This window comes from Microcaecilia unicolor, chromosome 6, assembly GCF_901765095.1.
Source record: "Microcaecilia unicolor chromosome 6, aMicUni1.1, whole genome shotgun sequence".
Classification (NCBI taxonomy): Eukaryota; Metazoa; Chordata; class Amphibia; order Gymnophiona; family Siphonopidae; genus Microcaecilia; species Microcaecilia unicolor.
This window is the reverse complement of record NC_044036.1, coordinates 51,576,169-51,602,872: the sequence shown is the minus strand read 5'-3', so window position 1 is coordinate 51,602,872 and position 26,704 is coordinate 51,576,169. Positions and strand designations below refer to the sequence as shown.

At 42.3% G+C, this 26,704-nt stretch overlaps 1 protein-coding gene across 3 annotated transcripts in view; it reads left to right on the top strand.

Moving 5' to 3' along the window:
• SLC44A5 (solute carrier family 44 member 5) overlaps positions 1-26,704 on the top strand; it is a 313,926-nt gene that overhangs the window by 200,478 nt on the left and 86,744 nt on the right. For all 3 annotated transcript variants that reach the window (XM_030205807.1, XM_030205808.1, XM_030205806.1), the window contains exons 3-4: positions 4,414-4,487; positions 24,097-24,181. In XM_030205807.1, coding sequence (XP_030061667.1) covers positions 4,414-4,487; positions 24,097-24,181 — 159 coding nt within the window. The remainder of the gene's footprint in view (positions 1-4,413; positions 4,488-24,096; positions 24,182-26,704) is intronic.

The window sequence follows — 26,704 nt, the reverse complement described above, 5'->3', positions numbered from 1 at the left end:
ATTCCATGTAGAATCTCCAATAGTAGCAACATTCCATGTTGCACTGCACTAACCACTGGGCTGGGCTACTCCTCCACTAGCAACATTCCATGTAGAAGCCTGCCCTTGCCGCGCAGGCTTCTGTTTCTGTGAGTCTGACGTCCTGCACTTATGTGCAGGACGTCAGACTCACAGAAACAGAAGCCTGCGCAGCTGTGTTGCTGATCTGCAAGGGCAGGCTTCTACATGGAATGTTGCTAGTGGAATAGCAACATTAACATTCCATGTATAATCTCAAATAGTAGCAACATTCCATCTAGAATCTCCAACATTCCGTTTATTTTATTTAGATTTTGCTCACACCTTTTTCAGTAGTAGCTCAAGGTGAGTTACATTCAGGTACTCTGGATATTTCTCTGTCCCAGGAGGGCTCACAATCTAAGTTTGTACCTGAGGCAATGGAGGGTTAAGTGACTTGCCCAAGGTCTGAAATGGTGAGGGTAAAAAACAGCTAGTGGATTACCCCACCATCTTTTTCCACATTTTTCCATAAGTGTTAAAAGGAAAGGATCATATTAATGACTAATCTTATTTCCAGTGTATTTCTTTTGATTACGTGGTCTGGCCAAGACAGAGGGAGTAACAGAATTCAGAAATAAAACATTCTGCATTTGGATTTCTGCAATTTTATTTTTATTTTTTGCAAATTTATAAATGAATAGCTTTGCACTGTCGTGCTATCCACACACCCAGTGGCAATTTGATTTGGTTGTCAAATCTTTGTGGACAAATCTGAGCTGCCTTTTAAGTGTTGTCATGGAAACTGTTATCTTAAGTTGTTCATTTCTATTTCTGATACCATTACCGCTTATCTAAAAAAAGTCAGCACTTGATGGGTTTATAAGATGAGTTTTGCATTATTTGAGTTGATTTCTGCATGGAATACCTATTGTCCTTGACAACCGGAACTGTTGATAACAATGGAACAGATGGAAGTCCATGAAGATCTTTCTAGCTGGCAGTTTCCCCCAAAAGATTTATCCAGAATAGTCCCTTATGAACAGCCATGAATTTTCCATGGACATAAAATAATTTTCTCAAGTTGATGGACTATGTAGATGCATGGCATGGTTATAAAATATTTACCAAACCAATTGGCCAAAGAACGTTTGTAGAGGTCTAGAATATTACAGAAACTTCCTTCATCGCTCTTGACATTTATTTTTTATTTTATTTATTTAGATTTAGCTCACACCTTTTTCAGTAGTAGCTCAAGGTGAGTTACATTCAGGTACACTGGATATTTCTCTGTCCCAGGAGGGCTCACAATCTAAGTTTATACCTGAGGCAATGGAGGGTTAAGTGACTTGCCCAAGATCACAAGGAGCAGCAGTGGGATTTGAACCGGCCACCTCTGGATTGCAAGACCGGTGCTCTAGCCACTGGGCCACTCCTCCACTAGCAACATTCTGTGTAGAATCTCAAATATTAGCAACAGAATCTCAAATAATAGTAACATTCCATGTTCCACTGCACTAACCACTAGGCTACTCCTCCACTAGCAGCATTCCATGTAGAAGCCTGCCCTTGCAGATCAGCAATGCGGCCATGCAGGCTTCTGTTTCTGTGAGTCTGATGTTTTGCACGTACATGCAGGACGTCAGACTCACAGAAACAGAAGCCTGCGCAGCTGTGTTGCTGATCTGCAAGGGCAGGCTTCTACATGGAATGTTGCTATTGGAATAGCAACATTCCATGTAGAATCTCAAACAGTAGCAACAGAATCTCAAACAGTAGCAGCAGAATCTCAAATAATACCAACATTCCATGTAGAATCTCAAATATTTATTTATTTAGATTTTGCTCACACCTTGTTCAGTAGTAGCTCAAAGTGAGTTACATTCAGGTACACTGGGTATTGGGCTCACAATCTAAGTTTGTACCTGAGGCAATGGAGGGTTAAGTGACTTGCCCAAGATCACAAGGAGCAGCAGCAGGATTTGAACCGGCCACCTTTGGATTGTAAGACCGGTGCTCTAACCACAAGGCCACTCCTCCACATAGTAAATCATGGAATTGTTATTTGGACCTTAGCCGAGTTGCACGGGATCGTCAAACTTTCACCACTGTGACTAACACACTAACTTCATCATCGGTCCTCTCTTAACTGATTTGTATTACTTACATTTTTTTTATCTTATAAAGTTCTATATACTTTTAAAAGGTACTTATCATCTGAATTTTGTTGGTTGGGGGTTCTTCACATTCGATACGACATTTCTTTTGCTAGAAAAAGCCTCCTTTTAAGTCATCCGATACATTTTGCTGACAAAGGTGCATATTTTCAAAGCACTTAGACTTTACAAAGTTATGTGGGTTACTATGGTGCTCATTTTCAAAACAGAAAAATGTCTAAAAAGTGGCATAAATCTGTATTTGGACTTTTTTCTCGCAAAAACGTCAAAGTAGTTTCAAACCAATTTTTAGATGCTTTTCTATGAAGTCCATCCCAATCACAAGGCATGCTAAGGGCAAGATCTGGGAATTCCTAACACATGGACGTTTTTCAGCCATAATAGAATAAAACAAAGCTGTCCAGGACTAAAACTAAGACATTTTCAGCTAGACCTGTTTTTATATCAAATAAGAAACAAAAAGGTGCCCTAAATGATCAGATGACCACTGGAGGGAATCAGGAATGACTTCTCCTTACTTCCCCAGTGGTCACTAACCCCCTCCCACTCCACAAAAATGTGATTTAAAACATTACTTGCCAGCCTCAGATGTTATACTCGGGTCCATTAGAACAGCATGCAGGTCCCTGGAGTAGTCTAGTGGTGGGTGCAATGCAGTACAGACAGGTGGACCCAGGCCCATACCTCCATCTACCTTTTACACTCATGGAGGAAACTGTGAGCCCTCTAAAACTCACCAGAAACCCACTGTACCCACATATAGGGGTCCCCTTCACCCGCAAGGGCTGTGGTAGTGGTGTACAGTTGGGGATAGTGGGTTTTGGGTGGGCTCAGCAGACAAGGGAGCAATGGTGAGATGTGTATCTGGGAACATTGTATGAAGTCCACTGCAGTGCCCCCTAGGGTGTCCTAATGCTTTCCTGGAATGTCTGGGGGACCAGTCTACTAAAAATGCTGGCTCCTCCTACATCCCAATTTTATACATTTTGCACTTTGACTTTTTGTTTTTTTGAAAATTGACCAAAAAAAACAAAATGTCCAAATCACAAAACCTTGTTCAAAACAATATTTTCGAAAAAAAAATAGACATTTTTCTAATGACCTTCTTTCCTATTCAGATAAAAGTCGGACATAGACATCATATCAAAAATGCCCCTCCATGTAACTTTGTAAGTCTAAATGCTTGGAAAATGAGCCCTTGTAGTTACTTAAAGCAGCCAGGATCCAACTCAATGATTTACTGTGTGGTTTGAATGTCTAGAGAGATGAAGGAAGTGCGTGTAAAATATTTGCATCATCTCTATTGCAAAATGAATTTTGGCACAGAGGTCTAATTTAGCGAAGGTGATGCCATTAATATCCATTTGAAAAGAATCCATTTGTGGGCCCGCCCTTTGGTTCAGGTGAAAGGTCAGCAGTGTGATGTGAGATCAATCCATGAGTTAACTGAGCTGGGGATGTTGCAGAGGCAAAAAGTAACCAGAGAGGGTAAAACAGTATGCACAAATAGCAAAAAAAGAAAAAGCACAGCTGGGCCTTCAAGACTGAGACAACAGGAGTCCTTTATTTAGATCAGACCCGACACGGGCCGTGTTTCAGCGTAAACGCCTGCCTCAGGGGTCTGGTGACGTGCTACAGGAGCTTTTGCAATTTCTTTTGTAGGGAGTTGTAGATTAAGCTTTCACTGAGCTCCCTGCTTGCGTATCTTGATATTGAATTAGGACCTCCTGAGGCAGGCGTTGTTTACGCCGAAACACGGCCTTTGTCGGGTCTGATCTAAATAAAAGACTCCTGTTGTCTCAGTCTTGAAGGCCCAGCTGTGCTTTTTCTGATGTTGCAGAGGCAGCATTTTACAGCCCTTAGGAAGATAAAGAGAGTTGTGATTATTGCTCAAGGGTGTCACTTGGTGGCCAGATTCATGGGTCACCATTGCAGGGTTCTGACAGTATTTCTGGTTCATGGACTTCAGTTCAGAACTGTCACTCCAATGATTAAGTGTGTTGGGGGGGGGAGTGAAGGGGAGTAGTAGAAAGTAAGGGGGGAAAATCCCAATGTATCTGTAAACAGTGGCTCATGGCGCAACATCCCAGCCCTGGTTCCGAATGAGCTGAAAGGAATAGGAGGAAGGTGCCAGATCAGAGGAAAAAAATGCCATTTGTACTATGTAAGACATTTTGCCTGAATGAACTTTTAAGGCATGGAGCTTTTGTCATTTGTTGCATATTCCTTCTCTCCGCAGGCATTGTACAGATGTCTTGTGCTGTATAATCTTCATTGTGGTCATTCTTGGTTACATTGCACTAGGAATTGTGGGTAAGTGTTAATCTAGTCCTTGGTTTTAATGGGCACAGTATGGTTAAATGAATGTCGTCTGGATCAATGCAAATGTTTAAACAGTGCAAGTAAGCCTATGTTCTAAATGTTAATTAAAAGGCATTTTGTTTCTGGCAATAATTTAAACACCGGGAGCTGTGCAGCTGATGGAACTGTAACAGCGCTTACACTGAAGGCTTGTGGTTTGTCTAAGAGCTTGAGGTCGCTAATGCATCTAAGAATCTGTCAAACAGTGGTGAAATATCTCTGTGGTAAAGCATTGATCAAGGACAGTGTACCAGCTACTAGCAAAAGTACGTTTAACTGTCAACTTATTCGTATTGAAAAATCAACAATTAAGATTTTGAATTTAACTTTATAGAAAATGTAAGTTTCCAGAGGCTTATACCAAGGTACCAAATATATATTTGTGTGCCTTTCATTTCTGGTTAATTTACATATTTTGTTACCTTGAAAAGTAAACTTTTTTTTTAATACTCCTTAAACCCCACTCCCCACTCCCAACCAATTTAAGGATTAGTTACGTGCTTTTGTTGAAAATGAAACGGAAATAAAACAGAACATTTCACCAAAATTTCTGTTTTGCTTCCTACTTTTTGAGTGGGCCAACGGATGAAATGGGTGGGCACAAGACATTTCCTTTCTGCTGCCTGTCGTCCCCCCCCCCCCCCCCCCCAACAAAAAAAAAAAACTTTAAAATGGCTACCTTGGATGATAACTGAAGACATCCTCAGCTCAAAATCCCTGACTATCAGTAAAATTTGGCAGTCAAAAGCTACACTCAAAGCTGTTGATGCCAGCACCCCATGCATGCTCAGTTCTCATGCATGAGCAGGGTGCTGTTGTAGATGATAGGAGCATTGCCACTAACTTCCACAGTGTTTTGATGTCCAGAGAGTTTGGACTAAGGATGTCTGTAGCTGGCAGATCATGGGAATCCCTGCCAGCTACAGCACTGGTGCGTGCTGCTGTTGCATGGTGATTAGGCCTGAGCCAAAAGTGGATGAGCCCAGGCTTGTCCAGGTCCACCCACCTATTTCCCTGAGATAAAGTAAGCTACTTATTTTTCAAAGCTGATCTGGAAACTCTGACTTGGCCCTCACACCTGGTTCAGTATCACCCCAAGTATAGGGTGGAAGCAGCCATGTTGAAAGGTTCCTTTTTCTACCAAGCTGGCATGAAGTTTGGATAAGTACAAGCCAGATTAGGTCTTTGAACAATCAAGGAAGGGAAACAAAACAAAAAGACTGGAGGGGCCACTGGAGATGTCTCCTTGTATCTACACAGAGGAAAGGAAAGAGCATTAGATCCTCAGGTAGATTTGGTTCCCAGGAGAAATTCTCTCAGCCCATAAGGGAAGGGGGATCCTTTACCAGCTAACTCAGCTAGGTTCTCGGGAACCCATCTGCTGCACTTAAAGAGGAATGCATGGAAGAGTCCAGTTTTAGGCAAGATGCTTAGGAGAGTAAGGTTGCTGTGTATACTAATGTATAGTTGCTGAAGTAATTATAGTTGCCTTTAGAGTTTGCTGCTGTTTATCTTGAATAGTAATTGTTATTGAAATAATGCCTTTGTATCGCTCCATGGTGCGACCGCACCTTGAATATTATGTTAAATTCTGGTCACTGCGTCTCAAAAAAGATATAGTAGAATTAGAAAAGGTACAGAGAAGGGTGACAAAAATGATAAAGGGGATGGGACGACTTCCTTAAGAGGAAAGGTTAAAGCGGCTAGGGCTCTTCAGCTTGGAGAAAAGGCGGCTGAGAGGAGATATGATAGAGGTCTATAAAATAATGAGTGGAGTTGAATGGGTAGATGTGAAGCGTCTGTTTATGCTTTACAAAAATACTAGGACTAGGGGGGCATGCAATGAAGCTACAATGTAGTAAATACGAATCGGAGAATTTTTTTCTTCACTCAGCGTGCAATTAAACTGGAATTCGTTGCCAGAGAATGTGGTAAAGGCGGTTAGCTTAGCAAAGTTTTAAAAAGGAAAAGTTTAAAAAAGGTTTGGACGACTTCCTAAAGGAAAAGTCCATAGAGCATTATTAAATGGACTTGGTGAAAATCCATGATTTCTGGGATAAGCAGTATAAAATGTTTTGTACTCTTTTTTTTGGGATCTTGCCAGGTATTTGTGACCTGGATTTGCCACTGTTTGGATGCTGGGCTTCATGGACCTTTGGTTTTTCCCAGTATGGCAATACTTAAGTACTTATGTGTTATTAAATTTGGAGTTAGTTATCTGACCAAGTTGTGGAATGGACTTATTTTGGGGACCCCCCCCCCCCCCCACACACACACAGACAAGATCAAGGTGCAATAACCAATGCCCAGGACCCAGCATCTTTTGTCTGTATAGCTCTGGAGATCGTTCTAGAATCTAGCATGAGTGATCCCCAGGCCCCCTTGCCTTGCTGGGAGTATATGACAAAATTGTGACAGCTTCAGATCAATTGGAATCATTTCATCATGAGTGATTGGGGATCACTCTGGCCCCCTTTGCAGACCATGGGTGTAGTAAGGACCAGGGCTTAGGGATGAAGTGGCAGCAAACCTAGTGGGGCTTTTTTGGGAATTTTGGAGGCAACCTTTTTGGATGAAACAAAATGATCCCCCCTTCTAAAAAAAAAAAAGCACAAAAAAAACAACAACCAATGAAATTATATGAAAACAAAGCAAAAATAAGAGCCTTGTAACCTCATTATGGACCTCCTCCAGACTTTACAGTTCGGTTAGAAAAATCATGAGTGTTGAATGGTACAAGTCAGTCACTCTAAAGAGGCAACGGACATTAATTCATTTAGGGGTCCTTTTACTAAGTTGTGGTAAAAAGGGGCCTGTGCTAGTGTCAGCCTGTGCTTTTGATGCGCAGTGGGTAAAAGCTGTCTCTCTTTTTTTTTTTTTTTTTTTTTTTTTAAAGAAATGGCTATGCGGTAAGTGAATCACTTAACCGCGTGGCCATTTCAGGAGGGAGCACTTACCGCCATCCCTTGAGGTAGCGATAATGGCTCCTGCGCTATCCCTGTGGTAACTGGGCAGTACATGGCACTGCCCAATTACCGCTGGGTAAACACCAGTGCTTCAAAAATAGAAAATATTTTTGTAGTGCTGGAAATGGTGCATGCCGAGGGTGGGAACTACTGCCGGGTTGGTGCGGTAGCTCGGCGGTATTTCCTGTTTGGCAGTGGGCTTACCTCGGCTTAGTAAAAGTGCCCCTTAAAGAATTAAATTAAATATTTAAAAAAATACAATGAAATAAATCCAGAAACAAAGCAGACAACTGGTCTGTAAAGTCCTGATAAGGCCCTTTTACTGTTTGGGATAATAGGTAACCCCAAATAGAAGCTCTGATAACCAGCTCAAAGTATTTACATAAGCAGCTTCTTTCTCCAGATGCTTCACTAAATTAAATGAACCTGGCAGGTTTTATCCATAATTGTAGTCATTAAACTAGAAAACCGTGATCAGGTGCAGCACAAAAGCAGACTGTGTTGCCAACAAGCAATGTTTCAATCTCAAGGGTGTGCGGTATTACTACACAGTGTTTGTCAATTTTAGAACAATTTTGTTCACCTGGTTAAGACAAGTAAAAATTAAATCCCATATGTATCTGGGTTACAGGTGAGCAAATGCTTGCTTTTCTGCACACACAAGGTGGGATATTCATTTGATTTCACCATTCTTGAGTCTTAAGTTTTTGCTAAATATTAGTCATTAAAAGCTGCTAATTCTTATTCAAGTGTACAGGTGTAGACTAACCACAGGGCAAATGTATGTTAAACAGGGTCTCCCCATTCCTCCCCAATGCCCTGGCAAACCTAATGGCAGCTCTGAGCTGGTGTAGAGTATGCCACGGGAGTAGCTCCCTTGTTTGGCGCGATGCCCACTGAGCATTGGGTAGGAATACTGATGACCATGTTTAGCATGTATTTGCATGCAATTAGTATTCAGAGTGGGTGAGCTCGTTATTTCATGCGCTCGCCGGCTCTGAGCTTTTTGCATGAGCAAAGGCGGGCGCTAGAACGGCGCTAATGGCCTGTAGTGCCCGCATTTGCTTCTGAGCATCGGGGCCTGAGAGCTGTGCTGGTGCTCCCCCAAATTCTGCCACCTTAGGCAGCCCCTTAGACTGCATAGGGACAGGGCCAGCCCTAGTTGCCCAAGATAACAAGAAGTAGCAGTGGGATTTGAATCTGGCATCCCTGATTCTTGTCTCACTGCTCTAATCACTGTGCTGTACCTCTACTTTCCCCTGTTTGTTATTTTACTGTTGCGAACTGCCTTTCTTGGAACAAAGTATAACCTTCAATAATTTACAAGTAATTAAATACAATAATCATAATGTAATTTTGACATTTAGCTAGAGTAAATCATCATACAGAAAGTAAAGTACAAGAAATATACTAAAATTTTGGAAACTTAACTCAGCTCTTCCCAATTTTTTCCAAGGATGGCCAAAGCTACAAATCCCACATTTCAAATCTGTCATCATCATTCTCAGATTTATGCAGAGTCAGACCTATCCAAAGCCATCGACAGCCATATATTAACTACCTCAGAATGCTGGTTTAGATAGGAAAACAGCTCTCCCCCATATCTCAAGAAGAATGACAACTGAAAGTAGTTGCAGCCTGCAAAATTATTATTTAAGTTTAATGAAATTCAGAATTCAGCTCAGGTTTAAAATAATGGTTATCAAGGAGGTCATTTAAAAAAAGTTTGCATGGCATTAGCATGTGTAAATGCTCTATGTGTTGCTACTTCCACATGTAGATCCACAGCACACATGATTTTAAAGGGATTCTGTTTTGGATGGGACCAACAAGAACGTATGTGTTTCTGATTTTGCATTTCCCCATACTCTCATAGTTAAGGAAAATTGACATTAGCATTTATATCTACTTCAAGGGAGACATAAGTGTCAGATAACCTTACGTTTGTAGGAGTGACCGAGGGGGCAATCGTTCTTACCTGTTTGGCACTTTAAACCACTTCGAAAACACAGAAATACAGGGGATAATATTTAAACCACTGCACTCAGGACACAGTTCCATGGGCTCTAGACAAGCGCATGTAGTCACAAGCTATCGAATTTAGGATGCGCCAGGGGTCTACCAACATCAGTGAGGAACAGAGAAAAGCTAAAACCCTTAGATGGACCCAAATCCACACCACCCTGGGAGCGATCAAGTTGAGGGTCCATGACCTGATTGAAATCACCTACCATTACTAGGGGCAAAGAGGTGTCTTGCAGACCCAACGCCACTAAAGATTTTTAAAAAACATGCTCATAAGTATTGGGAGCATACACTGTTAAAAGATAAAGTTCTTGGTCCAGCCATTCACCCTAAGCAACGGAAAACGCCTGTAAGGATCCCCCCTTTACCAGATGAAAAGTACATTGCAAATTCTTCCGGACCAGAGTCACCACTCCCCCTTTCTAAGAACTAATGGATGAATAAAATACGTCCCTCACCCATCCCTTATGCAATTTCTGATGATGTTCCTGGTCCGTTAGTTTTGTCTCTTGTAGAAAAGCTACGTCCGTCCCTTGTCTCTTCAACTATGTCAAGATTTTGCTCCTTTTTATAGGGGAAGTAATGCCTGAGACATTCCATGAGAGGATCCTCAATATAGGGGTTAGACACACACACACACAATATTTACTGCCTAAGCTGAATCCCATAGCCCCAAGTGCCCAGCCCTCACCCAGGGTATTGGCTCACCCATCGCAGCAAAATCATAATTATACAAACAAAAGTGTTATATAGAAGGCACAGCACATACAGAAACCCTCCAGGGACAGACAGAAAGGTATAACCCCCCTTCCAACCTGCCCATCCCCCTTCAGAACAACATCTTCCCCACTTTTGCTACACAGCAGATTCCCCCCCCCCCCCCCCAGACATCTTAAGGGAAAGTGCTGGTCATGTGTCCCATGCTCGGAGGTACCCCCCCCCCCCCAATCACCCGACATACAAAATAGTTACATTAAAACAGGTCAAGTACACATGTAATCTCATCCATGTGTGCCATTCTCCATCTTGCCATCGTGGAAATAGCAAAAACAGAACGGCACTTCAAAAATGCTTCCAATTGGTCAAGCAACAGCAATAAAGAAAAAACAGTTTAATGATTTGTCCACCCCAAATTCTCTGATCCTGTGTCTCGATTTAGGAACAACTCAGGCTTTGGGCGCCAGCTGATTGATCCAATCCGCTGTTTTTTTTAGAATTGTCAAATATTAACCACCGACCTTCAGAGTAAATTTTTAAGATGGCAGGATAAATCAGCATGAAATGGAGATTATGCTCACATAATATTTCACACAACGGCGTAAATTCCTTGTGTTTCTCCATTAAAGCCATAGAATAATCTTGAAAATTTTTGATTGGGAGCTCTTCAAATGTAATCTCATCTCGCTTACGGTTGTAACAGTGCAATATATCCACCTTCTGAGGATAGGAGTGAAAGAGTGCCACAATTGGGCATGACCTTTGCTTGCCTTCGCATTTGTGGCCTACCCGATGAGTTCTGTTCAGCCGAAACTTGGTCTCTGCTGTTACCTGGGGAAACTTGTCGGTCAACCAAGTTGTTAGTGTCCAAAATAGCTGAGTCGGAAATTGTCTCCGGAAACCCGATGAATCGCAGATTCTCCCTCTGTGCCCGGTTTTCAAGATCTTCAGGCTTCTTTGAGTGCTGGTGAACCAGGCACATCAGGGATTCAATCTCCTGCTCTTTATTATGTGCACTATCCTCAAGATCTGAGTCACGGATCCTCAAGATCTGAGATGCGGATTTCAGGTTCCCCTATGCGAGTAGAGACTTCTTGAGTCAATTGCTGCATGCTAGCAATCTGCTCTGAAAGGTGGGTGAACCTGGAATCCACTGATTCGGTGATCTCGTCTGTTAGCGCTTCTCCCAACAGCCAAGAGAAATTAGAAAGCAGCTTCGCCATCTTCTCCCCTCCTGCCTTCCCCCTTTCAGTACCTTTTTGCTGTAGTTTCTCTGCTGGATTTGGCCAAATATTTGTCCATATAATGTCCACACATTGAGATACAATTTGGCAGAGTTTTGGAGACTTTACTCCTAAATTAAGGGGTGAAATAAGGGCCACCAAGCAGCTCAGGCTAGCACAACCTGCTCCACTCACAGCATGATGTAACCTCTCGCTGTGTCTTTTCTTTAACTTGAAATTGTATTGATTTTTAATTTTTCCCAAAAAAAAAGCTAAAAATAGACAAGGTAGGGTTAGAGAGACTACAAAGAAGAAAACATACAATTCCAAGTGGTCATTCTGAGAGAGCACTCTGTACTTTTTAATACACTGGCTACTAGGGGATATTTATAGCTGAATATTCAGAGCCGGGGCATAACCGGTTGCCAGCGCTGATATTCGGGTATTCAGTGGCCATCAGAGCTGGGTACCACCAATATTCAAGGTTGGTACCTGGATAACTATCTTGCTACCAGCGCTGAATATTAGTGGTTCTACCTTAGCTCTGCCCTTAGACAGTGGCAATCCTGCCTGAATAGCGGCAGCACATTCAGACATGATATTCCATGACATCCGGGTATCATTGACTAGGCTGGGTAGCAGGTACTGCTACCTGGATAACTGGCTGTGAATATTGTCCCTATAGTTTTTTTTTTAAAAAACCTTTGCCCCCTAATCTGCTCTTTCTGGATGTCCAAGAAGATACAAGTGGCTGCTTAAATCATGCAACATTCATTTCAATAATCACCTCAAAATACATTCCCACTTTACCCTGGTACAGTGGATTCATAAAAAGATAGAGAAGGAAGATTATTTCTAAAATGTATTGTAAGTGTGTAGGGCTGTGGTCTTGCTTAGGGCAGTGGTCTTCCGTACTTTTTAATTCAGGGCCACTTGGATTCAAATGAGGCTGTGACATTGCTGACCAATGTGTGTCGATGATATCCATCCTTTCCAGCCCGTCTTAAAACTTTTTAGTGGTGGTATCCTCAAGGAGGTTTTCATTTCCAAATGCATTCTCTTTGTCTATTGAGAAATAGCTTGCCCATCAAACACATGGCTCTTCCTACCATACACCTCCCCATTTCTGTCCTAAGCTTGGGTAGAGAGGCAGAGAGTAGCAGGAAAAAAAAAAAGCCCAGAATGAAAATGGGGGGCTGCCCAAGAGGCCACCATTGGCCCCCAGGTCTTGATTCAAAGACTTAGGGGATAATTCTTTACTGCTCAACAAACATTAAGTGCCAGGATGCTATGTGCTAAGTGAAAATTCTGTACTGGCAATTGTGCATGTAATTGCCATTATTATAGAATATAAGTCCTGCAGATACGCACCAACGTTTAAGCACGGCCCCGTGGCACCATGTCACTGGCTTGTGTAAATGCCCGCCGCTAAATGTTAAAGTTTCCCCTGTAACTGTTAGTATTCTGTAACCAGAGCACCTAAGTTCTGGGCACGGCCTGACCCACCTTGCCTCACCCATGTCCACACTTCCCTTGCAGTTACGCACTATAGAATTTGCATGCTAAGGTTGTAGAATACCAAGTGCAGTTATTCGTGTAACTATAAATTTGTGCCAATTATGACCCATAATTGGCTGTTAGTGCCAATAAACAGCTAATTTGTCAATTAACTTATGCCTGTAACTGTTGGGATTCTACAACCTGTGCATGTGGTTTTTCACACTAAGCGTAAAATAGGGCATGGAAGATTATAGGATGAGAGGAGGTTACTCTCTCATTGTAAGTAGTTTTACAGTGTAACAGACATGCTTTGAGGACTACACAAGCGCCTTCTTCTGTCTTTTGTGATCTGGAATACTCATGTAGCACAATATCTTTGTTATTGGTCCAATAATGGATATCGCATCTTATAAAGAATTCAGGTTTCTCCAAGACCAGTACATCTACTTGAATTCTGTATTAAGTAAAACAGATAACACAAACAGTCTATTCAGTCTGCCCAGTTTTATAACCCATTAATTTCCCTCAGAGATTGTGTTCATCCCATGCTTCCTTGAATTCAGATACAGTCTTCATTTCAGCTACCTCCGCTGAGAGGCCTTTCTATGAATCCATCACCCTTTACTTAAAGAAACATTTCCTTAGATTACTTGTGAATAACTTTTAATGTCTGTTTTCTTTAAGAACTGCAGTCCTTTTTCACTGTCACCGGTTGCCTGTATATTAAAGAGAGAAATGTAAAACAATAACAAAATAAAGTGAATTCACACTTTAAAAAATGATCTCATATCCTGTAGATGTAAATTTCCTTTCTCTCTCTTTTTTTTTTTTTGTTTTTGTTTAGTAGGCCTTCTGAAAGCTCTATTCATACCATAGACTGTAGTGGTGAAAATTTAGTAAATATATTTTTTTGGATTTTGTTGACATATTCAGGTACAGTAGGCTTTCTCTGCCTCTGGACAGCTCATAATCTTAACTACTATTCATTTCTATAGAGCTACTAGATATATGCAGTGCTGTACACATTAGGTACAGATACTTTCTCTGTCCCTAGAGGGCTCACAATCTATGATTTTGTTCCCAGGGCACTGGAGGGTTAAGTGACTTGCCCAAGGTCACAAAGAGTTATAGTGGGAATCGAACCCATGTTACCAGGATCAAAGCCTACGGCACTATCCATTAAGCTACTACCTTAATTTAGCTGATAGTGGTGAGTGTTTTTCTATGGTAGGACACAGCAGGTTTTGAGATCACTGCTGCTGGCCTAATTAGTCACAAGTTCTGAGAACTAAGTTCAGTTCCTACATAACCCTCTATTGTCCCAGGTACAAAACTTAGGATTGTGAGCCCAATAGGGATAGCGAAAGTGCCTGTATGTAATATATATAAACTGTTTTGATTGTACCACAGAAAGCGGTATGTCAAATCTATGACCCTTTACTTTGTGAAACATACCACCAACATCCCAGCACATCTGGATTATTTATATTAATTTAACTACTGATTCTGACCATCTCTTGCATATTCCAACTTCTTACTGGGGAAAGAACTTACTTTAGTGCTATGTTTTTCTATCTTTAACCTTTAACTTTTGAAGCAGAGTGCCTGTTGAGGTTTGCATATCCTACTTTCTCCCTCTAACAATGTTTACTAGTAGCCTAATGGTTAGAACAGCAGGCTGAGAACTAGGGAAACCCAATTCAAATCCCACTGTGGCTCCTTGTGACCGTCAGCAAATCACTTAGCCCTACATTGACTCAGGTCCAAATTTATACCTAAGCAAACTGTTCAATGTTGGTGCCCAGACATGGCCTGGCTTTGAAACGTTGGGGCTAAGTTGGCTGGCAGCAGTGATCTCATTCTCTACAGTGTCCTAGGTTAGAAAAACATTCACCAGTGCCAGCTGAATAAGGACCAGTTAGATTATGAGTCCTCCAGGGGTAGAAAAACCCTACTGTACCTGAATAGCTTCTCTATGGTGTCGTCCTCCTTTTTCTTGTCACTTTCAGCTTTGTCTTCTTCTTTGTTACCAAAAGATATTGAAATACTTTTCTTTCTCCAGGGTATACATATTCAGGTCTTCCAGTCTCTGCACCAAAGGACATATGAGAAGAGACTCGATGACCTGAATATATATACCCTAGAGGAGAGGAGGGACAAGAGAGATATGATACAGATGTTTTTAAATATTTGAAAGATATTAATATAGAATCAAATATTTTCCAGAGAAGGGAAAGTGGTAAAACTTGACGACATGAATTGAGGTTGTGGGGTGGTAAACTTAGGAATAATGTCAGAAAATTATTTTTTACAGAACGGGTGGTGGATGCCTAGAATGACCTCCTGAGGAAGGTGGTGGAAATAAATACTGTGGCAGAATTCAAAAAGGCGTGGGATGAACACAGGGTATCTCTAATTAGAAAATGAATGATAACACAACGTCAAGTGGTGCTTAGATTGCTGCATCAACTAAGGCCAGTGCTAGGCTGGCTTGTACGGTCTGAGTCTCGCATATGACGATCTGGTTTAGGATGGGCTGGAGAGAGCTTCGATGGAAACTCCAGTGGTTTGTAACATGAGGACAGTGCCAGGCAGACTTTTACGGTTTGTCCCGCAAATGACAAGAGAATTTTGATAGGCTGGAGTGGGCTTTGACAACTACTAGAACTCTAGTAGTTAGAACATAAGGACAGAGCCGGGCAGACTTCTGTGGTCTATGTCTCAGAAACATCAAAGAAAGACCATGATCAAATATATAATATCACGTTCAATGTTGATTTAAATTTTGAATTGATAATGAATGTGACTGTTGGGGCAGACTGGATGGACCATTCAGGTCTTTATCTGCCATCACTTACTATGTTCTCTATGTATGTTTCTATTTCTCTCAATGCTCTCTCCTTTTCTTGTCCTTCCTGCTCTTCTTTTCATTCCTTCCCTTTCTCATGAGTTCTCTTTTCCACTTCTTATCCTCTTCTTCGGGCATTTTATTCCCCCATATTGTCCATTCTTACTATGGGTATTCATTCCTTTTCACTATTTCCCTCCTTGACCCACTCTCTCGCCTCTTCCCCCTCCTCCCAAGACCAGTAGTGCTCTCTCTTCCTCCTCTGACCCTGCTCCTTCTGTGATCCAGAATCATCACCCCCGTCTCTCCCTTCCCCCTTCTGCTCCAACTTTTTCTCCCCTGTCCTTCTGGTCTAGGATTTCTGCCTCTCTATCCTCTCCCTTTTCTGGTCCTGCATCTCAACCTTTCTCTGTCCGCTCTTCTCTGTCCCCTTCCTCTCCCTTCAAACCTCCCTTCTTAGCTTCTTCCCATTTGCTCTGGCATCAGCATGGAAAAGAAGAGCGACATGACAGGGAGCCTCTGCCTAAGTGCACTGCATGTCTCTGCTGAGTTCTTCTCTAGGAGGTTGGATGAACAAGAGACATGGAGGGGCATAATTGAACGGGGTGCCCAAGTTTTCCTGAGGGCGCCCTCGCAGGACGTTCCCACGAAGGGGCGGGGAAACCCATATTATCGAAACAAGATGGGCGGCCATCTTTCGTTTCGATAATAATCCAAGCCCTTTGGTCATGGGAGGAGCCAGCATTCGTAGTGCACTGGTCCCCCTGACATGCCAGTACACCAACCGGGCACCCTAGGGGGCATTGCAGTGGATTTCAGAAAAAGCTCCCAGGTGCTTAGCTCCCTTACCTTGCGTGCTGAGCCCCCCAAAACCCACTCCCCACAACTGTATACCACTACCATAGCCCTTAGGGATGAAGGGGGGGCACCTACATGTGGGTACAATGGGTTTGTGGTGGGTTTTGGAGGGCTCACATTTACCACCACAAGTTTAACAGGTGGGGGGGTGGGCCTGGGTCCGCCTGCCTGAAGTGCACTGCAGTACCCACTAAAACTGTTCCAGGGATCTGCATACTGCAGTCATGGCACTGGGTATGATATTTGAGGCTGGCATAGAGCCTGGAAAAAATATTTTTAAAGTGTTTTTTTTTTTTATGGTGGGAGGGGTTAAGTGACCACTGGGGAAGTAGGGGGAAGTCATCCCCGGTTCCCTCCGGTGGTCATCTGGTCATTTAGGGCACATTTTTGTGGCTTGGTCGTAAAAAAAAAAGGACCAAGTAAAGTCGGCCAAGTGTTCGTCAGGGACGCCCTTCTTTTTTCCATTATCGGCCGAGTACCCGCATGTGTTAAGCACGCCCCAGTCCTGCCTTTGCTATGCTTCCGACAGGCCCCCAGGAACTTTGGTTGTCCCCGCGATGGAAAGCAGTTGAGGGAGCCCAAAATTGGCTTTCGATTATGCCGATTTGGGTGACCCTGGGAGAAGGACACCCATCTCCTGATTTGTGTCGAAAGATGGGCGCCCTTCTCTTTCGAAAATGAGCCCCAAAGTGAACCTATTTAGTCTATTATATGAGCTGAAGCCAATAGGTGGAGCTTCTAAGCAGTAAGAGGAGCTTGACACCGTTTTAGTTCACCCAAAACAATAGCCAAAGATTATTAGAAATAAGGGACTGCCTATACATGGTCCATCTGTAAAAAGTCAAAAGCTGTTCCAGTTGGATAGGGAGTGCTTTTTAATTTATTTGAAAGCGCCCCATATGTAGATATATCAGTAGAACAGCTTCAAAAATTATTGTAGCTGGTGGAAACAGCAATAATAAAGGATGTATTTTGTGCTCATTTTTCTACACTGTTCTATACAATACAGTAATACATGTCCAAATTCAGTGAGGATATCCTGTTTACTGATGGGTTTATGTTAACTGTTTTTGTAATCTGCCTTGGGAAGCCTGGTGTTATAAAGATTGGAAGTAAAATTAAACTCTCCCTTCATTTGGGCACATGGAATCACATCTTTACCTTATCTCTTTTGTACAAATAGATTATTCTGTTTTCAGCATGTTTCGGGAACAAGTAGTTTTCATAAGTCAAAATAATAAAAATAAATATTTTCTTTCATGTAGTTCTCTCATTTGTTTAAACATAACTAAATGAGCTATAAGGCCCTAATGCAGCCCATTTGTTTTCTTATATTTTGTCCTTGTGATGAGTTATACTGTGCCAAAACTGGAAATATAGTGAGACAATAATATAATTCAGTAACATCCAAAACTTATTAACATTATTGTGTTCACATTTGGGTAATAACTGAGAAAATGCTATTGGAAAATTGATGTGAAGAAGAAATAAATATATATCACAGAACTGGAAAATATTGGCACATTTAGACTGACTCTGGACTTCTGCATGAAGGTAGCTCTGCCTTCATTATTTTATATTTTTCTTTTAAATAGTAATAATAAACAATATTAAGTGCATTTTTATAATATACCATTGCATTCCACAAAACAAAAGGAGCACGTTCCTACAAACCATCTTTCTCTTGTGATCTAGGCACAGGGAAAATATATTTTAAATGCTTTCAGGTTTCAACCTTTTTCATGCTTAATGTGGGATATAAATGTCATAAATAAGTAAATAAACTCTGAATGTTGAGCACCTTGTTCTCATAACATGATGTCTGTTTTAGTGGCCCTTTACCATGAGAAAAAAAATGTCTGCACGAATACAACCTGTGCTAGGAGTCCTTATAACCAGCCCCTCCAAATGACACACTGATTATGATTTATAACAAATTACTATTCCATTATTATACTTTCTCTGTATACAAGCTGGCATATTTGAAAATATAAGTGGGATCAAATAAAAATGCTACCAACAATAAAGAACAGCGAAGTGGATGCAGCAGCTCATAGGTTTGTTTGCTTTATGAGTGCACTTGAATGATGGCTGCGCAAGGGAGGGAAACAGAGACAAACCAAAGTGGCTTCAACTTTTTGACGTCATCCTGTCTCATGTTCTACTCAGTGTTGCCAGGTGGGCGGTTTTACCGCCCAATTGGGCGGTTTTCCGCGACCCGCCGCGGGAAATTTTTGCCCGCGGCGGGTTGCGGTTTTTTGGGCTGTTTTTGGCCTTCAGTGCGGTTTTTTCGGCCGCGGGGGGGCGGGGTTAGTGACGTTTTTGGGTGGGGTTAATGACGTTTTGGGCGGGGTTAGTGACGTGGGAGGCGGGGCCGATGACGTAGGAGGCGGGGCCGATGACGGGGAGGCGGGGCCGATGACGTGGGAGGCGGGGCCGATGACGGGGAGGCGGGGCCGATGACGTGGGAGGCGGGGCCGTGACGGCGGGGGCGGGGTTGATGACGGCGGGGGCGGGCGTGATGACGCGGGGGTGGGGGTGTCAGGGGCGGGGTTTGTGTTTGGGCGGGGTTTGGGCTGTTTTTTGGGCTCGATCGGGCTGGAAAAAAATTTTCCACCTGGCAACCCTGTTCTACTCCCTCTGATGCACACTTTCTGTTACCATGGCGGGGGAGTGGGACCCAGCAGACATTTGCAGCGCACATGAGTGGAGGTTCCACAGTGCCTCACTGTTTCTATTTGCTGTGGTGACAGCTTGTAAAGGAGAAGCTGTGAAGGGAGGTTTGAAGGGAGGGGTGGCAAGAGGGTAGTTGCTGGACCATGGTGGGAGGTGGCCGGTTCAAATCCCACTGCTGCTCCTTGTGATCTTGGGCAAGTCACTTAACCTTCCATTGCCTCCATTGTGAGCCCTCCTGGGACAGAGAAATATCCAGAGTACCTCACCTTGAGCTACTACTGAAAAAGGTGTGAGCAAAATCTAAATAAATAAATAAATATATGAAAGTTACAAATTACATATCACTAGATTGAAAATAAAATTTTATAGTAAATTTCCTTGGAAGTTTTGTAGCAGAAGCCTCAGAACTGTGCCCTCTTTGCCCATAAAAAGGAACATTCCTGAGTCCCTAGTTGCAGTATGATAAAATGAATGCTGGACTTGCCTGTCACTAATAAGGCAGGAGGATGTCCGTCTCTAATTTGTAGGGAACTATAAAAGAGCTTTGCATGTAAGTGGCCAGACTGAGTCTTCCTTATCACAAGGAGTCTGGAAAGTAAGGAGAAGCTGACTGAACCCATAGACGGAGCACAGCAGAGCATGGGTGCTGCATCGGATGTGACTCACTCAGTCACTTCCAAAGAATAGCAGTCGCCAACAAGCGCTATAGACTTCAACTTGCAGCACGCTGCAGTGAGGGTGGCTGAAGACCACAAAGAAAGGGAAGTTTATGAGGAAGTTAAAGTCCAGCAACAGAGAAGTCGGTGTACTAAGGGAGAAGTAACTATCTGTTGGAAAAGGTGCAAAAGAAGTGACTAAAACTTAAGGTTGCATGAGGGACCTGACATCCAGGCACTTCCCCTGTTCTGCAGCTTGATATCCCGTATAGTGTACCCTAAGATGTATCCCCAACCTTTCAGACAGTGTGTTCAGTACATATTTTAGTAATTGTGTTTTTACACTTGCACTTAAGAGGAGAACAAGTAGTTTCCTTAAAGCATATCTGTTTCTTGTTATATGACCAAAAGGAGAGGTTTTTTTAAAAAACTGTTTTGTTGTCTAGAGCATTATGGTGCTCATTATCAGAACAGAAAAATGACCACAATGTTTCAGGTGGACATTTTTTATTCAAAATGTCCAAATCGTTATTTTCGAAAGACATTTTAAGATGTGTTTCTATGCAGTTCATTTGCAGTACATCCAGATCACAAGGGGGTGTATTGGGGGCAGGATTTAGGCATTCCCAAAATGTAAATGTTTTTCTGCCATAATGGAACAAAGCAAATGTTCTTGCAGTCCAGGGCTAAAAGTTAGAAGTTTTGGTCTAGATCTGTTTCAATCACGACTAAGTTACAAAAAGGTGCCCTAAAAGACCAGATGACTACTGGAGGGATTAAGGCATGACCTCACCTTACTCCCCCCAGTGGTCATTGACCCGCTATGCCACCCCCCCCCCCCCAAATAAACAGTACATACCAGCCTCTATGATATCATCAGATGTTATGGCCAGTCCTATTAGAGTAGCCAACAAGTCCCTGGAGTAGCCTAGTGGTCAGTGCAATGCACTATAGAGAAGGGGACTCAGGACCATATCTCAGTCTGTTACACTTGTGGTAGAAAGTGTTAGCCCTCCAAAACCCACTAAATAGCTGCGGTACCCACATATATGCCATTACTGCTACTACTACTTATCATTTCTATAATGCTACTAGACGTGACACCTGCAGGTATAAGTGCTATTGTAGTGGTGTACAGTAAGTTGGGGTTTTTTTGGTGGGTTTTGAAGGGCTCCCCATACAATATAAAGGGATAACAGTGAGATGTGTAACTGCGACCTTTTATGTGAAATTCACTGCAGTGTCCCCTAGGGTAACCCACTGTGCTGCTGAAATGTCTGTGTGGCCAGTCTACTAAGAATGCTGCCCCCCCCCCCCTTGGATTTCCTTGGATTTTTTTTTTTTAAATGGTCGCAAAAGAAAAATGCACTGAGCACAAATTTTCTACAAAATGTCTAGGAAATGGCCATTTTGAAAACTAGAAGATAAGTCTTTTTCAGGTTCAAAAATGGCCACGTCACTGCTTGATTATCGGATGTTTTCAGTGAAACTTCCAAAATCAGATTTGAATGTCCTATCGAAAATGCACCTCCACGTATACTATTTGCACATTTTTCAAGTGCCAGCAAATATCTGAAGGGGATATCCCAGGGGAGTGTCAGCATAAAAGAAGAGGAGGGGAGCCCACCTGAGAATGGCAGGAGAGGAGAACCAGGAAGAGGACAGCTCTGAAGGAAAAGACATTATCTTGTCCGCATCCTCAGTCAATTCTTTTCCACCCGCACCCCATCCCTGTCATATTGCTATCATCCCCCCCCCCCCCCCCGTCCTCACTTTTCTTTCCCTTTCTTGTAACCAGCCCACATTTAAAAAACATCCTGTAAATTCAAACAACACATAAACCCCCAGATTCTATACAGCGAGACTTAAGTTGTGTGCGCAAATCCAGAATATGGCTAGATTAGTTAAGCCAATCTGCACTGATAATTGCCACTTAATAAGCGATTATTGACACTAATTGGCTTTAATTAGAATTTATGTACACAACTGTCTAAGCGTATTCTATGCAGAGATGAGGAAATAGCGATATTCCTGCTTGGCACGTTTTGTAATTATTTCTACTTTCGATCTACGTATCTTGTATACTTACCAATTACAAGCCTTTTTAAAGGCTCTATTTGGTTCACTCTTCCTTCAGTTAGATCAACTGGTGTTTACCAAGTACAGACTCCTGAGGCAGGTGATCGCCGAAACACGGTGCCGTATCGAGTCTTATCTCCTATTAAAGAACGTTATTTTTATCTCTCGTCTCCGTGGTTTTTTGGAAGTGTCCCGTTGGTCACGCTACTTCTTTGTCTCTGCATTGTCCTTTGTAGCGGATCCAGTTTCTCCACTTTGGTGGTTGCTGTTTGTTAAGCGTATTCTATAACATCATGCATATAAATTCGAAGTCGCATAATTGAAAAGGGGCATGGAATAGGTGGGTCTTGGGTGTTTCTAAAATGTATAGTGCTGTTACAGAACACATCCAGTCTGCTCTTAATTTAGGCATAGGCATTTATACTGTTTTACTTGGCTTAACTGCCCACGACTAAATCTATTTGCGTGGATGGGCACTTGGTGTATTCTATAAAGTGCATGGAAATTTAGACTTATTCTATAAAGTGTGCTTAAATTTTGGCATACTTCATAGAATAAACCTAGGCATGACATATAGAATCTAGTCCAAAATGTGTCCTATAATTTGTTAAAATTTAATACAAAACAATGGGCACTAGTTTAACTATGCAAGAAAAACATATTTTTATTGTTTTCTTAAATATGAAAGTTCTTGCAGTTCATCATTTCAAACTGTGAAAGGAAAATAAAATATTTGCCGAGCCAGAGCTCAGTTCCATTCTCGATTGTTCATCCTGCAACTGAAAGTAAAATGTTCTGATGGTATGCTGGTGGCAGGAGTTCCAACTAGAGTTGTGAATAGGGACATAATCTAGTCTCCATCTTCCCCATCCCCTCCCCAATCTTATTGCTACTGGATTATCCATTCTCCCGGTCCCCAGGGTCACCTCTGCTTTGAACACTCACATGTATGTTGTTTTGTTTGTTGGTCTATTCATTTATTGATTTTTGCATGAATAAAGGACTGTAGATAATTTTTTTTAATATTTGAGGGAGGTGGGGCAGAGAGAGAAGGAATTACCTAATAATGGTATTTTTACTTACTAATACTCACCAATGTCTGCTTTGTCTTTTGTGTGTTTTTGAGTTTCTCCAGTTTAAATCTTGAGCTTTTTCTCCCTCTTTCCACCAAAACTCTTCATTTTGGGTTATCTGTTTAGCTGTTGTACTTTTTTTCTCTCCTTGTTTAAAGCAGCAGGCACCTCTGGAGCTATCTTCACTCCCTCAGGGGCCCTTTGCTAGTGGCAGCGGCCATTTTTGGCAGGCTCCAGGGCCCCTTTTACTGCAGCGGGTGAAAATAACCAAAAATGAAATGGCCATGTGGTAAGTTTGCATTTGCCACGCAGCCATTTCAAGGAGGGGGAGGGAGAACTTACACCCCCTACTGAGGTGGCGTTAAGGGCTCCCATTCTAACCTGGTGGTAAACGGGCAGCATATGATGCTGCCTGTTTACCGCCGGATAACCCCCTGCAGAAATATTTTTTCAATATTTCCTCTAGAACCAGAAATGGCGCTCGCTGGGGGGTGGAATTACACTGGCATCCGTGTTGGGCCGGTAGTAGTTCCGGGTTGCCATGCGGCAAGCCCTTAATGAGAGATGGCCTATAATTAGGTACTGTACGGCCGTGCTGTAAGGATGTTTAATCTAGCTAAATTTTATAGGCACACTTTGCAGAAGGATTGATGATCGGCAGTAAGTGCATTACCTCATATCTGGCTTTTATCCAGATCTGCCTTAGAGGCATAAGTGTAATGGACGACTGACCAAATGACTCCTAAATTCTTTATTTTCATTTTAATTAAGAAACAGTTTTTTAAGGAAAATCAATCTCCAGGAGCCATCAGCTATAGCAGTTAAAGGCATCCATTACTGGCATGCAGATGCAGTTGAAGGGATCTGTAATGCCCAGTGTAAATTCACTACAATTTCACTGGCAAGAAAGGTTTTCATTTTTTATTTTATTCTTTTATAGCATGGGTGCACGGAGACCCAAGGAAGGTGGCTTATCCGACAGACAGCTACGGGAAGTTCTGTGGCCAGATGGGCACCCCCAATGAGTAAGTACTGCAGACAGTAGCAAATGGATCATTGTTTTGCTCCTGCTGCTAATGAATGTATTCTGAAATCTTCTGCACAACATTTCTGTCAGTTGTTCCATGTCCAGCAGCAGAATTTCTCATGTCCTGAGAAAAATTACATTATAGTAGGCACATCCTTGTCAAAAAAAAAAAAAAGGATATCATTGGCCCTGTGACATTGCAGTGAGAATTGTCATAGACCAGTGCTTCCCAAACAGTCCTGGTGGGCCCCGCCACTTTTATGTGTAGGCGAGACAACTGCGTGCAAGAGAAAACAGTACCTTCAAATCTATCTCATGAATATTCATGTTGGATATACTGAAAATCTGAATGGCTGGGGGGGGTCCCTCAGGACAAGTTGGGAACCCCTGTCATAGGCTATATTTTGATTTCAATAATTTAATTTGTATAGTATTACAGATGAACCTCAGCTCTGTTGCAGTCTGTGCTGCTAAGTGGCTGTCCCAAAAGCCAGGAAGTCTGGCAGTGAGAAGAAACAAACTGCAGATTATTATTATTAGCATTTGTATAGCGCTACCAGATGCACGCAGCGCTGAAACCTGATACAAAGAGACAGTCCCTGCTCAAAAGAGCTAACAATCTAAAAAATACAGACAGACAAGTTACGGGTGAGGGAATTAATGGGAGCTAAAAAGCAGCAGTGAAAAGGTGGGTTTTCAGCATAGATTTTGAAAACAGGTAGCGATGGAGCTAGACGTATAGGTCCGGGAAGTCTATTCCAGGCATAAGGTGCCGCGAGAGAAAAGCAGCGAAGTCTGGAGTTAGCAGTGGAGGAGAAGGGGGACGACAAGAGAGATTTGTCCAGCGAGCGGAGTTCACGGGGAGGAATGTAGGGAGAGATGAGAGTGGAGAGGTAATGGGGGGCTGCAGAGTGGACGCATTTAAAGATTGGAGAAATATTTCATTTGCAGATAGAAGCAGCTACTTGAAATATGTAATTAGCTGGTTGCTGGCATCTTATCTGTAATATACATTGTCAGCAAACCCATGAAATTAGAAATGAGGGCTGCAGTTTCAGCATTGGTTAAAAATAAAAATAAGAGTTTATGGGTCCTTGGCCGCAGTTTGTGTTATTAGAAGTGTGTGTATTCTACTGTATGTTGATACGTCATTGGCTTTGTTTTGTATTATACAGGAGAAGTTGTGCATAGACAAGGCAGATTCAAGCCTCTTCTGTGTTTATAGTGGAAGCTGATTTTGTTGCAAAAACCAGAATCAGTCTTTACTGTCAATAAGCTACTAATGCATGGCCTCCTGTTCACTGCGTGGAAGCTTCAAAATGTTAAGAATATGAAATAGTGTAACAATGAGAGGGAACTGAGTACAAGCAAAGTCCAACCAAAAAAACAAAACAAAACAGCACAAAGGGCCTTTAAAAACAAAAGGGACACAGTTCTTATATTTAAAAAAATCCTTTAATAATGAAATTTGATTGAAGAGAGACCCGACACGGGCCGTGTTTCGGTGCTACCGCACCTGTGTCAGGGGTCACACCAATGACAAGAAGGCTCTAACATACAAAGTCAGAACATCCGATGGTTTTCAAAGTTGTCTATAATATATTTCTCCATATATCATACAATATAGAGCTCACGCATACCTTCAGTGTGAGTATCAGAGGGCATAACATTCCAAAAACTCAATAAAATGCAGCCACAAACAACTATGTTTTGAGAAGTTCCTTAAATTTCATTATATTACTACAAAGTTGCAGGTGTCCTATAAAAGCATTCCACAGTTGCGTACAGTCTTCAGGTACGCTTTATGAAAATGAGTAGAGTTGGGCTTTCGTTTGAAACAAAGTGTTGTTTGCCAATAATAATATGTAGTCTTTTCAAAGAGTGCACACTTTTCCTGATGGTATAAGCATGCATGATGGTTTGTGTATGCACACATTATCGAGAAAAGTGTGCATGCTCTTTACAAAGCGTGTGCCCCCGTTGTACATAGGTCGCATTCTTTCCTGATAGTATATGCATTCATGATGGCTCATGTATACACGCATTATCAGGAAAAGTGTGCACGCTCTTTATCAAATATGTGCACTGCTACCCCCACTTTTCGACCTCCTGATAATGCATAGTAAACATCGCCCACTCATTGACGCTTAAGTTTAGTGTATGTCAAGTGTGTTTCTTGTAGGCATGCAATGTCCACCCCCTCATGCCGTAATGCAGTCAAAAGTTTTGTTCATTTTATGGGAGATGTAATTTCTCCCATATTCCACGAGGCTAAACGGCAGAAGGGTCGGCCGTTTCACCTTCCAACCAACTCTGTAGCCTCCACTAAACAGGATGCCTGGGATGCCCAGCCTCCACCGCAAGCAAAGAATTTACTTTCCAGCCAATCCATGTAATTGTGTCTAATGAAAAAGCAGTACCCATGTTGTGAGCAAGTATCCTGCCTTCCCTAAACCCTCCCCCCAAATTCCTCCCAACCATCCCTTTCTTACCCTCCAACAATCTGCCCCAACACTAAATG